This window comes from Xenopus tropicalis, chromosome 9, assembly GCF_000004195.4.
Source record: "Xenopus tropicalis strain Nigerian chromosome 9, UCB_Xtro_10.0, whole genome shotgun sequence".
Classification (NCBI taxonomy): Eukaryota; Metazoa; Chordata; class Amphibia; order Anura; family Pipidae; genus Xenopus; species Xenopus tropicalis.
In genome coordinates, this window is record NC_030685.2 from 54,088,259 (window position 1) to 54,108,195 (window position 19,937).

Genomic DNA, 19,937 nt, shown 5'->3' on the forward strand with positions numbered 1-19,937 from the left:
TTGGTATAAAATGTTTACTACAAAAAATGTTAGAAATATTGACACTATGAGGTGATGTGGCATAAGGATAGTAATACAATAAATAGTAATAGTCTTGTATTTGAAACATGTGTTCACAGCCAGTACTAGGACATTAGTTGCCAGTGTATTTACTCTGCTATGGGTTGTAACTTAGTAGAAATTATAATTAATGCTAATAGCTGTTACCGCACAACTTGCAAGGAGACAGCAGCTCCATCAAAGGGGGTAAAAATGCATGGTACCCAAGTAAAGGTTTACAGAAATCAACAATCCAGTTTTATTTCTACTGCTCTCTGCTGACTTGAAAATTAAATATAACATGGCTGAAAAAAAGAAGCATGCAGTGTTTTGCTAGAAAATCTGCCCTGCCCTGAAATTTGGTGAAGAACCAAGACACTATTTAAAATCTAAAAGATCCACAGTCTCTACTATGTGCTAAGGAAAAGATTTGAAACTACTTATTATATGTGTCACACATTACTATATATGAGGCTCTAAACCTCAGTACATGAGGGATACTTACATAGCATGATAAACTCCAGTGAGAAGCTGTACCATAAATTCTGGATCCAACACCACCCGGCCACAAAGGTCCTTCCAGTGCTTTTCATGCTGCCTTGGAAAGCCACCCACACACAGCCTGTAGCAGAGGCAAATTATCAGTTAACTTTGTGCCAAAACTTTCTTACATATGTTCCATTAACTAAATGTACACGTGCAGTAGGAGCTTGTTGCTCATATACAGAATGGCAACGGAGATCCTTTATCTCTCTCTTTATTCTCTAAATAAGATTAGCTGTAAGAGGCCTCTCCTTGGCAGTCGGGACCATCCTATAGCACACTACCAAGATTTTATCCAAAAACAAATTGAAAATTGTTTTTAATGTGTGCCATACATGCTATGAACTAAGATCTTGTGGCAGCCAATATAGCGTTGGAAAAAGAAACAGGGCAAAAATCATACATGCCATATGCGTTAAAAGAGAAAGAAAGGTAAAAACTAAGTAAGCTTTATCAGAAAGGTTTCTGTAAATACAGCCATAAGCACTCACAGAAATGCTGCAATAACTTCTCTGTCAAAAGATTTCATGTGCCACAGACACGCTCTCTCCTGCTCCCCCCTCCCTCAAGAATGCTAAGGACTCTTCCCCCCCCCCTTAGGAATGTGGATCTGAGCCAATCAGCAGGAAGCTGACTCATAGTCCTACTAACTGAGCATGTACACTTGGTCTGGGTCTTGGTGCAGGAGCGAGGTATTATGGGAACTTTCTTTACACAGTTCAGCGTTTTTTCTTCCTGTTTGGCTTCTGATCATCTGAACAGGTGAAATATGGGGAGACTTAAGGGCACTATTGAGACAACTGAAGGCATGCCTGCAGCTTGAGATTAACTCTTTATTAGCCTTTCCTTCTCGTTTAAACAAATAATGACTTCAATTATTTTTTTCTTTCAAATATTTGTTTTTAATTAGCTAGATGACTGAATTCTTTGGTTTATTCATCACTGTATTTCTCCACCAGTGGGAACAGCATTGACCTGCTATTGCTGTGTGTGCAGTAAAAGATATGCCATTCCTGTGACCCTGCCTCTTCCAACAGAGGGGTAGCAAACCATGTCATGGCAGGTCTTAGATACTGTGTGAAACATTAGTCTTTAGCTACCAAATCCATTTTTGCTTCTCTATTTTAAGCATAAGAAGCACTTGATATGACAATATATTCCATATAAAAGCAGTACTGCAGCAAGGTTTGTGTAACTCACCTGGAACCCATCCTACACAAGGACTGATAGGAAGAAGGTGGCATGTAGACTATAGCAGAGTTGTAACAAAGCATGAGGAAGCTCAATACTTCAAACCTAAGAATACACAAAATACCCAAGTAAAGAAATAGGTTAATAAGGAAAACAAACTTTAAAAACGTATCAAAGTATAACCATTTGCTAAACACAACCTCTGCAATGTTGGCTTACAGCCAATAAGTAACAAAAATAAAACTAAACTAAAAATAAAAAAATCTATACAAGCAGGAAACAGCTTCAGAACTGCTCACCTGTTTTGTGCAGTGAAGGTTTCTCTTTGAGGGTGAAGGTCACTATAAACAACCCTAATGAGATCATGCTGGCTCAACGCTCCTTCAGTCAAAGCCATAGATCCTAAAGATGAAGGCTAATGAGAAAAATTGTTTATGAGAATAAGTTATCAGAATGTACATAAAATCAGACATACAAAAACAGGCAGAATAATAAAATACTTTATAGAAACATAATTTAATGATTACTGCTAGAGACAAGAATTGCTCATGTTGAAATGTATCTTTGGTATGGGGCCTGGAGACCATTACAATGAGCTGTGGAAGCACAGGGCAATAAAAAATGTACAGTAAAAATACAGGGGTTGGGAACAAAGACTTGCAGAGACCCTATGGGTCATAGAAGTGCGTCTCAGGTGGACATGAAGTTGGCAGGGTGGACACTGAATATTACTTGGGGCTGCGCAAATGGTTTTGAAGACACTGGTGTTGTGAGATACAGTATGTGCAAGTGTTTGTAAACCTAGGCCTCAATAGGCAACCTGCTTCAAGGTACAGTAGAGAATTCCGGTACAGTGTTAATGTCTTTGCGGTAATGCCGTATTCAAGAGTGATCTGCATCTTTCTCTCTTTTTTTTTTTTTACTGCGTGCTCAGCCTAGTGGCATGATGCAGTGCCATTTAAAGCAGAGTTTTTTTTGTTTGCAATTGAATATAATGCACTGTTACCTTGCACTGTATTCGAAGCTTAAAAATTGATTATATGAATAAGCTACTATGTGGACAGAGCCCACATTTGTTTAGTAGGTAACAAGGAACCTGTTTAGAATATAATAGGGTTTTTAATGTCCATAAGCAAATTTGCTCTCTGCTGCACTTTTCCCTAAAGCGAATTGCTTGTAAAACCCCTTTAATTAAAGGTACTTTTATACATTTAGTTGCAATTGACGCTGTTCAGCCTTTATGCCTTCTGTTCCAAATAGAACACTGTTTGTCCATTGAGACAGGGGAACCTTGGAGTTACCGCCACCTCATCAAGTTTGCTTTGTGCCCAGGGACAAATGACACAGCACACTTGTGTTTAATGAATCGGGTGCAGACATCACTCACACGCCAAACATCAAAAATGATGCCAGACAGACTTCCAAACAACACAACTGCACAAAGCACGCCACCCCATTGCGACCAATTATGCAGGAACTCTGGCAAAAACGAAACACTGCACTTTGCTTAATGCAATTGCAGATGTAAATGAGCCCTAAAGGGTTTAGTATTTAAATCGGGATAAACAGTGGTGAAAGGCCAAACATGGCTCGCTACATCCTACAGAGCAGTAGTTCCCAAATTGTGGGACTGGTCCCCCAAGGTGAGCCTAGGACCTTGGCTGGCTAGGCCCAGACTAAAGGCCTGTAACAAGGAAATGTAGTTATAAAGTTTATTGGTTCTCCCACTTACTCCTGAGGCCCATCTTTAAGGCCATTTTATATGATATTTGGGCATGAACACTTACTTTCTGCTGTATATATTCTTAGAACTATGGCTGAATGACAGCAATGTTTATGTTTGGTGTGACAATAAGGGGAAAGCCAAATATTGGGGCTCAACTGGGGGCTTAAAACAAACAAACAAAAAAAAAAACACAGATAAAATGACTGAACACTGCTAATGAGTTAAAATCACTCTCTTATAGAAAATATGGCTGTTCCTAAGTAAAGCTAATACAATAACTCAACAGTACTTTTTTTTGTATAAAACTCATTTTAGACATATGGGATAATGATTTCTCTTTAAAAACTTGTACTTGCTCTTTACTTGTAAACCAAAGTTCTATGAAACAAGAATGCCAGTAAAAGTAGAACTAAAGCTAAAGTACATTTTGTTTCTAAATGAAACTATGTAAAAGTCAGAATTATTTCTGAACTTGATATTGAGAGCAATTTCCTGCCTTGTGTTTAAGCACAAGAGAAAGAGTAGACAATGTTCATTTAAGGACACTGAGTTCTCCTCTAAACTTAAGTTCAGTTCCTCTGTAGTATAAAGGAACTGCAGAGTCTATACTAACAGAAAAAGATACTGCTGTTTCAAAAAAAACTGTTTTACATGATACAGTCTTTAGAGCTCAATTACAAATGTAAAAGGAGCAAAAATGTGCATACATCACCATGTTTTTTTTCTACCCAAGATGGAGTGCTTTCTCATAACTTCAGCATAATCATAGCGCCTGCAGCTGCAACTTTTGCATGATTTACAAATCTAGATGCAAAATAGCACTGATACCGTTCTAACAACTGCATTTGTGTAATATTTATTATGTGCGTAGGTGTAATATGTAAAAATGGTCCTAAAACAGCTTTCTATACTAGCTTTTAAACTGTTCAGTTGTGAAAATATACCGCAGGCCTGCAGCAGATTATAGATCAGAACTCTCCTTCAGTGCCTTTTGCCAGTACTGTTTTAGAGAAGTATTGCAGAGAATTGGCTCAACAGTAAGGCTAGGAAGCTGGTGTTGGTGCAGCACACAGCTATGCCAAACAGAAGCTATTTACTTCATTAAAAGTAATGCAATACTTTTTCCTTGTCATAGGAACCCTGTGCTGTACTTGGCAGCTCTCATACTCTGTAGTAATTGGTGGCCAGGACTGCTGTCATTTGAGAAAAATTACAGATAATGGATTCAAAGGAGAATCATTGCAACGGCAGTACCACTTCAGTGTTGCACAATGTTTTCTTTATGAAAACAGCTTTTATTTTGGTGATGACATCTACACTCTTTAAAATATTTCATATTCCCTTGAACGGATATTAAACTATAAGGTAATTCATTTTCTGCATCTTGGCTTTAAAAAGTATAATAAAAAAAAAAAAAAAAAAGAATTTAAAAACACAGAATATACAAAAAAAAAAAAAAAAAAACGTAACAAAAACAAAAAACATAATCAGCTTTCCATTCCCCAGCTGCTCTTACCTCATGATATATAGAAGGCTTAGATAATGATGGGATGGTAAAAGATAAAATCTTATTGTTGCCATCTTTGTCTGCTATTTCCTGTGAATTACAGGTAAATGTAGTAAAAATAATTACATATATAAATATTATCAATTTCTTAAACAGTGCTAAAAATGATATGGCATATTGTTATGTAGTAAATAATGCACGATAAACCCATGCCCCAAGTCTGGTGACTTTCTAAGACTATAAGAAACTTTTATAGTAGTAGAATGCAGGGTGCAGAAGAGCATTTCATAAATTCTAATTAATATTAATCTACAAAACAAGAAAATAAAAGAGCAATACAGAGAAGTTTTGGATTTTCCATAAAGCAATGTGCAGGGGAAACTCTGTGTATTACATTGAGATTAGTCTAATTTTATTGTGAAGGCAGAAATGATCCCCATGCTTACCAGGTTGTAAATGCCCAAAAGAAGAGCTTCAATGCACCCATTACTCTGTCGATCACGGCTGGCAGTGAGACGCAGGTAGACACAGATCAGCTCTGGGAGAAACTGCATGGTAAATCTCTTGAATCGTACCTCAGAGCTGCGATAGAGCTCAAACAGCTGGTGGCATATAGGCTCAAGAAGCTGCATGAGCAAGATTCAATTGTAAGATAAGAAAACCTGAATAGAACTGATGAAAGATCCTGAACTACAATGCACTGCAATATTGAAAATATATATTAAGCTCACAGAATGTTAAACTTGTAAAAAATCAACTAGTAATTAGGCAGGTTTCACACAGATTGAATTTCATAGATGTCTCTTTTCAACTTATCTACCATGTACATATATATGGTACATGTAAATATATATGTACATAACAAACGCTGCCTTACTGGGGTAAAATTCTCTGATTGGTTCAAACTTTATTATTTATGAGACACCATTAGAAAGAGAAACTTGGCATAACAACACACATAAGTACAACAACATGTTTTCATGAACAGGCATCGCATAAGATATTTGAAATGGCTTTCTACACAAAAAATAAATTCTGCATTATATGTGTAAATATGGTATAAACCAACCTCATTGTTTGGGTCTTGAATAACTTTATAAAGGGAAGAGACAAGTGTTTTCTTGCGATGGAGTGTTGCAGCATATGCAGGGAGCTGAGTTTCGGGTAATACCTAGTAAAAGAAAAAAATTATCTTTCAATTTGTTCAGCAAAAAGATATTTACAATTGCATTTGTTATACACATCTCAGATTAATATTAAATAATTGAGCTGCTGGACCTATAATTTATACCAGTTCTAACCAATTTTTCCCCTATAGTGGGTCAATTATACGCTGAATGGCTGAATATTAGATTACTTGAAAATTATGGAGAAAGAAAGAAATCCTTTATATTGAAAAATCCTTGTAAATTATTTAGTCATATATATGTGCCAATTTACTGAACCATAAACCAATTTATGGGTCTAATGATAAGGTTAGAGGATAGTTAATTGAAACATAACCTTTAATGTGTTTAATTAAAAAATATGTATAAAATATACAGGCACATAGGACAAATTTTAAAAAAGCCCTTACTTTCAAACACCAATTGCTGACCAACTTTTTAGGCATTATTAACCAGTTGATTCCCGTTGTCACCTACTGCCTCTTGGCCCCACAATAAGCTGATACTCACCACCTCTCCAAACGTGTTAAGTGTATATCTGCAAATTCTACTATACAGGTATAAGAGCTGTTATCCAGAAACCTTTTATCCAGAATGCTCTGAATTACGGGAAGGCCAATTCCTTTAGACTCTGGATAAACCCCAGGTGCAGAGCATTCTGGAAAACAGTTCCCATATTATGCTAAGAGCAGCAAATAATAACTGGCATAGATTCCAAATCACGTAGAAGCCCTCTTTTATGATCATACCACCTTTTTCAATTAGAACAGATTTTTTCTAAAAAAAATGGTAGTATAAAGATCCCCAGACTGGTGCAAATGTTTCCTGAACAGAAGAACTTGTCCAGACAAAGGTTAGCAACTTAATACACTGGGAGTAACTAGAATATTGGCACAGCAGTATATTACACTTCTCTTATCCTTTTATGACACCATGAGTTAAACAACAGAAACTTTGGGTGTGAGGATGAATTATTTAAAATGGACATCCATCAGTGTTTTTACCCTTCAGAAAGAAGAAACACAAAACCCCTATATTGCTTTACTGATTCAGAGCTGAATAAATCTATATTAGTAATCTATTCCAAAGTACTGCAGTTTATCTAGAGGGTAGTATTAAGTCTAAAAGTGTGTTGGTTTCAAGGATTCCCTTGCAGCAATGTTATTTTCTGCATGCATTTCTTTGCAGATCGTTTCCTGCATGCTCCATCTAATGGCAGAAAGCAGAATCTATGAAAACAATTTGAATTGAGTTATTACCTTGTATTCCGAGAGCCATTCCTCCACTACACCACGTTCAGATCCCAACATCTTCACACCACGTCCACTGCTTTTTTTCTAAACAAAGAAAAAAATACAAGATCATGGGACATTATAGATCAAATATTTCACGCCACTAGCTGATGTGTGTGCCTGCTAACAATTGGAAAATCACAAGATTCAGAGCGTTAGACACTGGTTTGTTGCAAAGCAACAGAAATTAAAACACAAACCATTTAAATTCAATATTAAACTCCCGATCCTTTAAAGCATATCAACGCTTTAAGAGTTATTTGTAAATGTAATTGCTATAAAAAGCAGCATTTGCTGAACTCTTGGTTGTTACTTTTTAAACAATGTTGCAAGTGCCAGGCTCCTCCAGCAAGGCAGGTCTGTCAGTCTGCTGCCTTGGGTTACATTGTTTCAAACATCAAAGCCACCAGGGCAGAGAATAGAAAAGGTCAGTTATATTATATTATTAGCAGTTATATATACAAATAACTAAAAAACCATTACAAATATGTAATGAATGTATATTTCAAAGTTGGTTAGAATTAAGTTTTCTTTGATTAGGCAAAAAATTTTTTTTGGGGGGTTGACATGTCCTTTAAGGAATGCACACAGGCAACACATTTTCATATGTAAATGCACATGAATATATTTTCCCTTGTAAGACTATGTACATATTCTCTGATTAACAGACCTGAAAAGAAGCTGACAGTTTACAAAATATTGTGACAAATTAAATATTGTCCAGAAGAAAGTTAGTTTGAATGGTACATGTAGTAAGAACAGCATTACAGATGATAAAAGTATGGAAAATGCTTTCAATATGATTTCACAATAACATTTTAAAAAATATTTTAACATCACTGAAAATATGTAAGTCTAGTATATTTAAAGTTTCTTGGATTTCAGCTGTTTTAATTATGCAAAATATTAAGTTTAGGGTTACTCCCAAACTCCTTTAACCCTACTAACCCTAGAGGGCAATTCCTAAACTTCTCTTCAAGTAGCTCATGGTGCCTTTTGAGGTATGTTTAGGATTACTGTTTTGTTGTACAAACCGGATCCCCTTTTCAGCTTCAGCTTCTTGGCTGACTGTTTAACATTGGCATCCAGATTTTGCTGATAATTAGTGTCATTCTTTCCTCTACACATACTGCTTGTGTCACTGGCTACCTTACAACCCCAAAGCATAATGGATCCACCCCAATGTTTATCAGCTGGGAATGTGTTTCATCCATCAGATTCTGCTGCTTCTTTCCACATGTTCCCATTACTTCTAAATAGCTCTCAATGGTAACTTTGTCTTTACCAACCAATTACAACATTGCTTCTGCAAACCTGTTTATTCAGATTTTCCTTGCTTTCTTACAAACAGAAATAAAAAAATGGAGCAGTTTTGTTCATAATACTTGGCAACAAGTTACAGGAAACTGTCCTTAATAAAAATAAGCAAAGGCTATAAATGGTAGAAGAAGCAGACCTTGACACAGTTTATAAAACCAGCAGAATTGTGTATATGCTTGTGACATTATAATTTACAAAGACCCCAAACTACAGAATTCAATATTTATTTTTGCACAACACTAAGAACACATACATAAAATATACTTGCTCTTTTATTTGGCCTAGCTTACTTTGTCTAGGAGACCTTTTACTCACACTGCTGGTTGCAGGGGGGCGGCAGACACAAGAAGCAACTATAAGCCATTGCCAAAAGATGCAACAGCACAGAAGCCCTAAGTACTAATATTTTGACACTAAATGCTACAGTGACATGATGCAGATACTTTCTGTATAGCATTTTTATGAAGGCACACTTAACTAGTAAATCAAGACCTAAATTTATATATATATTAACATTTCTATTTTGGAAATCCTATTTAGCTGCTGTATTGGTCAGCTTACATCTTTTAGTTAGGAATCTGAGACTAGCAGTTAATACAACTGGAAGGCTAATCTGACAACCTTGCTATAAAGCTTGTAACTCATAAATGGTAGCAATACAAATCATTCTTTATTTACTGCATTTTAAAAATCAACATTAATAACTCCGATAGAGTAATTTTTCAGTTCAGTTCAATTATTCAGAATTAGTTCATCCAGTTTAAAGCCAGTAAAACTATGCCTACTGGGCAGAACAGAAGAATTACTATTTTTTTTTTTTACCTAAAAAAATGTACCAAATTACAGACAAAGCAATCCTTTCCAAGGATTTTATTGGCCCAGTGGATGCAGCCCATTCATCAAATCCCTGCACTACCAGTGTATCACATATATCTCTCATGCTGGCAGTTGGTACTATGACAGCAGAATGTTCCCTGTTATTTCTTCTTGGCTATGTGCGCAAAAAATTATTTTGTACGCAAATTTAAATCCATGTGCTCAGGCCACTATAAACACAAAAATGTATGTGTCACAATTTTTTGTGTGCAGACACAGCTTAGTGTACCAGGAGAACACTACCTGCCTGCATGCATAATGGTAAAATGTCACCTCAAATTAGAGGGGTATTTTTTTAAACCATGACTAAACTAATTTCCAAAAATCATGAATGTCTAGCGATTTATTAAAAGATCCTAATGAAGATGAAAAAAGACACAGAAAAAATGTAAAAACTTTATTGTATTGTCGCACAAACAAATGCAACAAAAAACCTTTGATAACTTCTAAAACCACGAAGTAAAGAAAGATCTTTCAGTTCTTTTTCCCACTGAGTTCAAAATAAATGCCACCCTGGCCCATAAAGAGGATTCTTGGTGCCAATCTTATTAACAGGGACTAAAGATAAAAAAATATAGGTAGGCCGGTATTTTTTTTCCAGAAAAGTTGCCAACCCAATTCCTTGTATCTGCAGGCAAATAGGTCACAGTTAGGAGCCAGTCTGAGACAGCTGTAACTGGCGATCCCTTCGATAGCTCAGTGGTAGAGCGGGGACTTTAAATCCTGATGGCGCTAGTTCAAATCCAGCTCGAGGGTGATCTGCCTTTTTTCCCCTAGGTACAAAAATAATGCCACCCCTGCTTGATGCCAATGTTAGTAGTAGGGAGGAAAGATGAAAATATAAAAAGGCCAGCATTTTTTTCCCGAAAAGGTGGCAACCCAAGCCCTTAAACATGTGTTTGTATCAGCATTTGCCTGCTGGTGGATTTTTTATGTTGGAGGTATGAGCTGACCTGTGTATCTCCATTGATCTGTACGAAAGGGCACTGTGAATATGGATGTAATTGCCTATGCATTATGGAATGTATATAAAATCTACCACAAAGCAAATATCCATGTGTATGAGCACTTGGGGCACATTCAGGTAGGTGATTTGCTCTATCAGTGGCATAATTACGCCAGACCCCCTGCAGAAAAATCTTTTGAGAGGGCCCCACGTGACCAGTCATTATCTGTATTACTACTTTTACTGTATGTGCACCCAGGCAGTTGATTTATTATAGTTGAGTTCTCCTTTCAGCATTTGTAATATATATATTTTTATTTATTATACGCAGGCCACGCAAGTCAACAAAACTTTAACACATGAAGACAACCTGCTGCCTCCCAACCTGCCCCACCCACCATCATTACTTATACACAGCAACAAAATCATGGATTCGGTGTTTCTCAAACAGTAAGACAAATAGTTTGAAAAAGAAGTATATATACAAAAATCCAGTTTCAAAGTGAATCTGTTTCTGGTTGTTGAGTTCACTGATTATTACAGCAAAATATAATTCCATACCATTCACAATCATTGACAGATATGACAAATAGCAAACTTTTTTTGCAGTCCAAAAGATAAGAGATGTAAATACAAATAAGTACAAAAATGCAAATATGTAGAGGCGTACTGATCTGGCCACACAATAAATTATAATTATTATTTCATTAAAAATTGGTACAAAACCATAGATTAACACTAGTTATGTGTGTAAAAAGTTTATATACAAGGGCACACTATGTAATGCATTATTATAGGAAGACTATATTCCCAAACAATGTAGGTCTCTATAAAAATATATTGCATAAACAAGCTCATATGTAAAACCCTTCTTCATCTAAATAAACTATTTTCATAAAAATATACCTTTTTATTAGTATGTGCTATTGGGTAATCCTAAACAGAAAATTGCCATTTTAAGAATTAAAGGCCTCCTTCTGGGATCATAGTATTCACTGTGCACACAAACAAGCCAAGGCACACATACATGCTAGGTCACATTAGCCAATTAATGGACAGAGTTCTGTCTTTTGCTTTCACATTTCTTCTTGTTATAGTTAAAGCTGCATTATTTCTGGTCATGTGATCTTTGAGGAGCACACAGCCCATTACTAAATGGTGGATCAAGGGAAAGGGCAATATTTACTGATATATGAATTCCAGTATGTCAAAATTCTTTAATAGGTCACTTAACATAATATAAACTATCATTCTGGGGGTATAGATTTCCTTTAACTGATTTACATGGTAGTAGTAAGTAAACTTTAACATGTAAAAAGGGTCTAAATTCATCCAACAATGGGTGGGTAAACAAGTAGGTATTTCTTTGTGATCAGATGATCATAGTAGGGTTCCTACTGTGTAATGACTTCCCATGTATCCTGATAAGGTTATCGGGTGATTTCATTTTCAGGTCCGAGAAACCAGCTATGGCTCATCTTTCAGATGCTTCAACAGATTACTGTACCTGGACTAAATATTTTATTAAAAAAGGTTGTTTACTGAAGGTATGCTGGAGCAGACAGATTGTTCCAAGTCTTCATTTTGCTTTCTGGCAGAAGTACTGAGAGAGGCTGCTTTCACTGCATAAATACACATCCTTTCCAAATGCTGCCTTTGTCAAATCAATTGCTGTGGGCGATTCAATTTGGGGTTTATTTAATCTAGAGGTCTGCAAGTCTGCTATGTACTGCAGAAGCAATCTCACAATGAAAGAAGTACTGTATAAAAAGACAGGACATGCCAGTATCACAGGTCACACAGAGAATATGTACTGTTTTAATATTTAGGCATTTTGCAGTATGTAAAGTCTATAATGGAGGTTAGTGTGTGGATACATGGATATGTACTATGCTTTCTATGTATCAGCATTACTATTTTTGTATAATTACTGGTGTCCTATGACTTTAAAAAGCCATTCCAGTCATGTCTGCCAAGCCTAGACCATTATGCCTCGACTGATATTAAGGAGCTTCAAGCTAATGTATTTCTTGCAGTTGGCATTACCTAGCTTATTTATAATGTGCATGCAACAGCAACAATACTGAATTATAAACAAGCACTTAGTCTCACAAGTTTTACACTTTGTGCACTTTATGTATTCCTGAAGGAAACCTTGAAAATGAACAAGAATATACAGTGTTTTGGGTTTTTTGGCAAAATTCCAAGGTACCTTCTGTCATCTTCTGCGAACAGCACATAGAGATCCCTGACTTGCTGGGATTAGGGCTGCTGGCACTAACAGTACGTGGAGGCTGAACAAATTCATTAAAGATTGCCATGCGCCCAAAGAAGCAGCTCAAATGATTTAAAAGATTATGCAGGCTTTTGACAAACAATGGCGTGTGCATTGATAACAACTTGAAATTTACCAGCAGAATTTTTTTTTAAAAGCAAAATAAACCACCACATAAAATTGGGACTGTAAATCATATGCAGCCTTTTGTGCTGTGGCTGTGTGTTCTGTGGAATATTAGTACTTATATTTGTATTGTACTTTTCAGCTGTTAAAATGGGTAGGGTAGTGCAGGTCATATATAGGCTTCTCTTGACTCAGCAACCCACTGTCCCCGTGCACTAAAACAATGGCTTCATGACTTATATGTGATCGGTGCTCAGTCAGAGACTCCCTATGGAGTGGGCAAGGACACCCTAGCATGGCAGAGTCAGGCAATGATGTGTTTATTAGGATACCCCACCAAACATAAGAATCTACTCATGAAAAACCTACATTTAATCAGCAGACAATTGCACATAAGCAGCTGCTAAAATCATAACAGAAAAGCTATGAGCAGATATATCGCTAAGTAGAAATGACATAAACAGTATGCTTCGAAATTAAACTGAATAAAAAAGGGCGTGACAATGGGCTTGGGAATTTTGATACCAGTTCTCCCAGCAGAACCCTTGCAATTAAACCACACCTTGTGACATCACTCATAGTGTTATAATGCACATGGCTAATTAGATTTTCAAAATCCTAGAACAGCTGTAATTATACTCCCAGCTTGATCTATGGGGTTTTGAATACATACATCACACAATCACTTGCTCAAAATGATAATTTTTTGCATACAGGCCAATAAACAACTTGTGTGGCATAAGCAATTGGGCCATGATCTCTAGACATTCTGAGTTTTTTTTTTTACTTTTCATAGGGTTAAATATAGCAACTAATCTAACATGCATAATACTGAGCAGCTACACAGCAATATTTTTTTACCTGAATTGCAAAGAAGTCAATTATTTATAAAGAGCAGCGGCAAGTGGTGGGCTTCATGTCTGGAATGCATCGGTTGACTTTTATGGGGATCCGTGGATCTCTAGAGAGGGAAATAAAAAACAAAGACATTATAATGTATATATGATGCAAAACTAATTTCATTCTATTGTGTTCATGAGAGCCAGCTCAAAATCAGACTGTTTGTAAATTTTATACTTTTAGGCTGTCTGAAATAAGTAAACAAACTTTTAAAATTGTTTTTTCATTGAATGCAGCATATCAGTGATCATGCTTGGGTTACACACTGCAGTACAAAAAAGTTTTTGTAAAAAATGTGAAGAAAGTAGTTACTGCTGTTTCTAGTATTATTTTCGAACACTTACGTAGCTTATTCAAAAAGATGAACATAGAAGTCTGACTTGTGGGAAAGAAGGTTGAGATAATTTCTGCAGGTGAGCTTACAAATTTGCTAAATAGTTGGGGGGGTAGCACTGCTATGATAACCAAGTGTTGGCTGCACATTCCTATAAAAAGAACACTTACAACCCACATTGCTGACATATTTTTAAGCTTATATCCTTAAAGTATAATTACGCAACAAATTTTCAGATCTTTATTTGCATATGTTTCTCCTAACAAAAGAACATATAGTAAAATTGGCAGGCACCTTGTTTCCATTGTTTTCTTCGCATTTCTCTCCTATGTTTGTGATTCTCTAGCTCTCTTCCTGTGAATGCAAGTCCCTAACCTTTCATTTCAGTGTTACATTTTTTAAACTTGTACCTCACTCAGCTGGAATTATTCACAGTTTCCCAACCCCTGACTGTTTGCATTTAATCTGCCTACCCTTCCCTTGCTTTGGCTGTGTTTCTCCTGCCTGCCAGAGCTTCCTACCCTTGCCAGGTGTTTAATTAAACAAATCTAATTTCTTTCCAGATAATAACAAAAGGTGCCGGGTAAGCAGACTTCTCTAGAACGAATGTTTGAGTTGGAAGTGCTTCCACGCTCTCACGTTTAGGGGAAATGCTACAGTAAAAGCCAATGGTTCTCACAAAGAGCACTGTGACTCCCTGCAACTGGAAGCTGAAGTCAAGGGACTTAGCAGAGAGCAAAGATTCTGAACAGAAGTGACTTTGGATCACCACATCTGCTAGAGTTGGATCAACCACAAGATATTTAATTACCGGTATCTGTGCCTTTTTAAATCTCCCATAGTTATTACTATGGCAGTGGTTTGAACGAGATACTATATTATGAGTAGGAGATGGGCTGAATAGAAAGATAAGGAATAAAAAGTAACAATAATATTAAAATGGCAGCCTAAAAGAGCTGCTGGAGTCAGTGAGCCCCTATTTGAAAGCTGCAAAGCGTCAGAAGAGGAAGCCAAAAACTATAAATAAATAAATAATAATTAGGACCAATTGGGAATTAGGAATAGGACATTCTAGAACATACTAAGAGTTAAAAAAAAAACTCCAGATGCTTTCCTTTATGCACAGAGCTGGCGCAAGGTAAATAAATACTATTTTTCTTTGTCACCATTACTGCATAGAAAAGCAAATGTTTCTAGTGAAATCCTATAAATCTCCCAACCCTGTCGGTCCACTGATTTGTGGTAATCTGGGGCGCTAGAGAGGTATTACACAAAAACCAATGACTTTTACTCTGGAGGTGGTAACCTATAGCAACTGGCAATTTGCTGTGATCAGTCACCTGCAATAAAATCTAAATTTTAAAGCTAAATTTAATCCTGGTTCTTTTATTTAAGCATTTAAATCCGCATTATGAATACCATTTAAACAATCCCTGCGAAAAAGCATTCATTTGTTCCACAAAATGAATAGAGGATATGTTGCTGTATCAAGTAACTACAGCAGAACCTAGTAGCCCTTACGGTAGGAACAGTATTGATCTCTTTTGATGAACTTTGCAATTTCATATACAAAAATACACCCTGTAATATCACTTTCCCAATGAAGAATATAGTAAAGGCATGGCTGGGTGATTACCCTACCAGAATGCCCCCTTTCAAACTACTATGGTATATCCCACAGGGGCCACACCATTCTACAGTGCCTGACCTCCAATTGGATTGTCTCATTCACACAATGTAATGCACTTACAGGTAATTTGCTACGCTATCTCTACAAATGGAGACTCTCCTATTAGGAAAGATTCACTTAGGTAGCCAATTTCTGCAATAAACTTGGTGAAAGGAAACAGATCATAAAACAACACTGTTCCATAAACGGACTAGATACCAGTTATTATTATTACAGAAGAGAACTGAAAGACAGTACACAGTAGTAATACACAGACTGGCCCAAAATGCGCAGGATCCGCAGGGCAGGTAGCTTTGGGTTAACCAATTACCCACCCAATGCATCACAGCTAAGTGACACACCTAATTCTCTTCAGTGCCCTCTGCACTGTTGGTGTTACAACCCAGCACTGTTCTCTTCAAAATCACTCCTCCAGCTCACCTCCACTTGGCTCTGGCCTGCCGCTTTCTTTTACCAAATAAGGTGTAGGTTTATAAGGCACAGTGGATCAGGTGAGGGTTATGGTCAGTCATGGGTTGCCAATCTTTGACCTGTGTATAATACTACACAAAGCCTACAACACTCCTCATATTTTAAATTAAATGTATTCATCCTTTCCAATTTTTTTTTAAATGTTTACTAATACCTGCTTTTTTCACATGGCATGTAGTTGCCCAAACATTGTTCATTTATTTAAGGAAATTAACACGTATTTTTCACTGTTGATTTCTACCCCACAATTATCCAACTTGCCTAAAACCATTCCACCTAGAACTGAACACTTCTTACCTTTTGGCTATTCTATGCAAAAAATGCAGTCAAATGAAAGAGACCCGCCCATCCAACAGTGGGGTATTGGATGGAGCTAGTGAAACAGGCTCTATCTGCAAAAGTCTATAAATCCAGGAAGGCCTGGATTGGCAATATGTAGATTCTAGCAAATGCCACAGGAGGCTTCTGGAACCGACTGCCATAGACCAGCGCAACACGGCGGCCCACCTACCCTGCTGTAAAATGCATTGCCCCCCCCACCATACGTCAGGGGAGGAGGTGAGCATGAGGCACAAGAACTAGTAATGAACCAGAAGTGGGGGGCCAGGGCATGGAGGGGAGAAGAAGAAGATGTATGTGCCTAGCACCCCCCTCCCCCCAGCATTGCGCCCTAGGCATGCACCTCTTCTGCCTACCCCTAATTCTGGCCCTGCCAGAGTCACTATACATTGAGACTGTGCAGGACTGTTCGGGGCCAGACCTGAAGCCAGTGGCTGCCAAGTTAAATTAACCAAGATTGAGACAAAACTCAGCACTCCCCAGAATATTTAGGAACTTTAGCAACTATGAAGGGAGAATTATACGACTGAAGAACACATCTTCTTTATCCCTAAAGGATATAATAAGTATTTAATACAAATGGGTAACTGACAATATGTTTCTGCTTTTCTTACCTTCCTCTTTTAGTTCCTAGCCCACCTGGGGCCAAGGGAGTATTGTTTATTTAAAACAATATCCTTATACCTGTATTACAATTATTCTTAAAGACGAGAATGTGCAGTCACAATGCATGCTTCTTTCCAGATTTTAACAGCCATGAGAAATACATTTGTTTTGCTGTCACTATAATTAGCAGCCATGGTGCTGTGCACAGTTACAGAGGAAAGTTAAAAATGTGCAGCTCTTTAAAATAAGCTATTCCTGGGTAAATATGAGCTTATTTATTGATGTAATTCTCCCTTATGGTTTGACAAATCCTTTGGGATGGGGTTCAGCACTCAGCTACGTTTTCCATCCCTGGTGTAAAATGATCTGCATGTTTTGTGTTAGGATGAAAGAGAAAAATATCTAAACAAACAAAAGGTAAAACAGAACTTCTATTGATTATTTATTGCTCTTTCTACACCACACCAAAATTAATTACTAAACTTTATAACTATGTGTGAGGTTTCACTGTTTACCCTGGCATCAGAGTGCAATGTTTGTTGTAGTCTCTTCAGCTTTATAAATATACACCGGTGTGTCTAAGCTGATGGTTCCTATTGGTTGCCAGCTAATTGCCTTATAATGTGATTCAGTAACAAATCTGCCATTTTCAAAACACATTGGTGCTATCCTGGAAACCTGTTCCTGTTATGTGTCTCATGTTTGGCTTCATCATCGTTACTAGATATCAGAGCACTAAGGAGACAAACTCACACAGGTAATATACCAGGGTAATATATTTGTGTACAGACAAACAAATGCAAGAAAGTACAATAATATGCCACTTAACACTGAGCTAGCTATTCATCAGTTATTAAAAGTGCAAATTAGGAAAACAAGAGCAGGATATATAGTATTATAATTTTATAAACTTATAATAACTACTATCTGATTTATGATGAGGCTGATGGAGAAATGGCATGGTTTTCTACCAATAGGGGTACATAGGAACAGAGTACTAAGACCATTTGCTGAAAAACACATTAGGCAATTTTACAGACTTCACAGGAGGAAAAAAATGTTGATATCTATATTTAACACAAACTATATATGCTTTTTTGTAAGACCCCCCATCCTTTTGTACAACCTGGCTGAAACCAGGTTTACACTAATCATGTTAGATGCTTATCCGTATGCTGGAAAGAACAGAAATGCCAAAATTAACAGATAAAGATAAAATAAAGCAAACAATAAAAGTTTGTAAGCTTTGTACTCACCAATGGCACCCTGTGTGAGCACACTGCTAAGAATGAGCAATTTCTCCCCCTAACCCGCTTTCCAAACACTTTGATCCTACACAGCCAGCTAAACCAGCAGAGCCTGAGCACACACAGACTCCCATTGTTTAAATGTGCCAATCCTTCCAGCAAGAACTATACCTTATTGTATAAGTCCTGCAACTTTTTTTTTTCTTTTTTAATACACAGGTTTTAAAGCAGAACTGGTGAGAGGCCTCTTGTGCACTGAAAACCTTCTTTAGTGCTCAGGTTGCCTGAAGTAACTATATTAAATTAAACTTTTGTATTCTGTAAGATTGTACAGCGCTGCGTACCCTTGTGGCGCTTTATAAATAAAGTTATACATACAGCTTGCTTTGCTAAGGTGCAGCTTACAGAAAGTATGCTGGGTTGAAGGCAATACTGGCATATCTCAGTAAGTGAAGAAGTGCACAAAAGCATTGGTGCTTTCAAAGCAGTTTAAAGGCAGCATGGGTAGTTTTGGTCAAGTAACTCGTACAGCCCCAAGCCATAGAGATATAACATATACCATGCCCTAATCAATAAACACAGGGTAACTATTAGGAATCTTGAGGCCAATACGATCTATTAAAGGGGACCTGTCACCCTTGGAAATCATTCTAAATTCGTTCCTATTGTTTTTATCAAGCACTTGCTACACAATTAGATGGTGAGGAGGGAGTGGGACAGCAAAAGTAATTGACTGCCCAGCCACTATGCTTTTTATGTCCCCTTTAATCATGGCCTACCAAGATGATAAGTGCACTGTGCAACAGGAGGTGGTAGAAAAATATTGGTCATGGGCCTTTTTGGTACCTAAGTATTCATAGCATAGTTATTTTGGTCTTTGTGCTGAAAGGTTCTAAATAATGGAGAGAAACACATAAGGAAAATGGGCTTTGTCCCTTCTTTAATAAGTATTTAGTTTGTAAGCTCATGAGCAGGGCCCACTTGTCCCATAATTGCTGCTTAACTTGCTGGTCCTATATAACTAAATCACGCGAGCACAGAGCTGCATCACAGAGCTACTGTACCACTTTCTAAAACAAGCAGCCCCCGACAGCACCTGCTTTAAAACACAGTCTAGAGATGGCTACATTTTACATTTCTGTGCATACAGGTGCTGGTCAGGTTGTTTGCAGCTGCTCCTCTTAGGGCATATGTACATCATTCTATCCCATGTACTATATAACCTTTATTTACCATACAGCATGTTTTAGGCCTCAGAGCGCTTTCTACATTGTCCACATTGTATATACTACATATATTATTATGATTTATAAGGTCCTGTTTTATGTTATGCAGGTATAGGA

General features: G+C 37.1%; 1 protein-coding gene across 5 annotated transcripts in view; it reads right to left on the bottom strand.

Annotated features, from left to right (window-relative positions):
* Positions 1 to 19,937, bottom strand: part of fam126b (family with sequence similarity 126 member B) — a 47,518-nt gene that overhangs the window by 15,845 nt on the left and 11,736 nt on the right. For all 5 annotated transcript variants that reach the window (XM_004917782.4, XM_004917783.4, XM_031893615.1 and 2 more), the window contains 8 exons: positions 13,869 to 13,968; positions 7,432 to 7,509; positions 6,076 to 6,177; positions 5,453 to 5,632; positions 5,016 to 5,096; positions 2,073 to 2,188; positions 1,783 to 1,878; positions 545 to 661 (listed from right to left, as the gene is read on the bottom strand). In XM_004917782.4, the coding sequence (XP_004917839.1) occupies positions 545 to 661; positions 1,783 to 1,878; positions 2,073 to 2,188; positions 5,016 to 5,096; positions 5,453 to 5,632; positions 6,076 to 6,177; positions 7,432 to 7,482 (743 nt within the window). In that variant the 5' untranslated portion in view covers positions 7,483 to 7,509; positions 13,869 to 13,968. The remainder of the gene's footprint in view (positions 1 to 544; positions 662 to 1,782; positions 1,879 to 2,072; positions 2,189 to 5,015; positions 5,097 to 5,452; positions 5,633 to 6,075; positions 6,178 to 7,431; positions 7,510 to 13,868; positions 13,969 to 19,937) is intronic.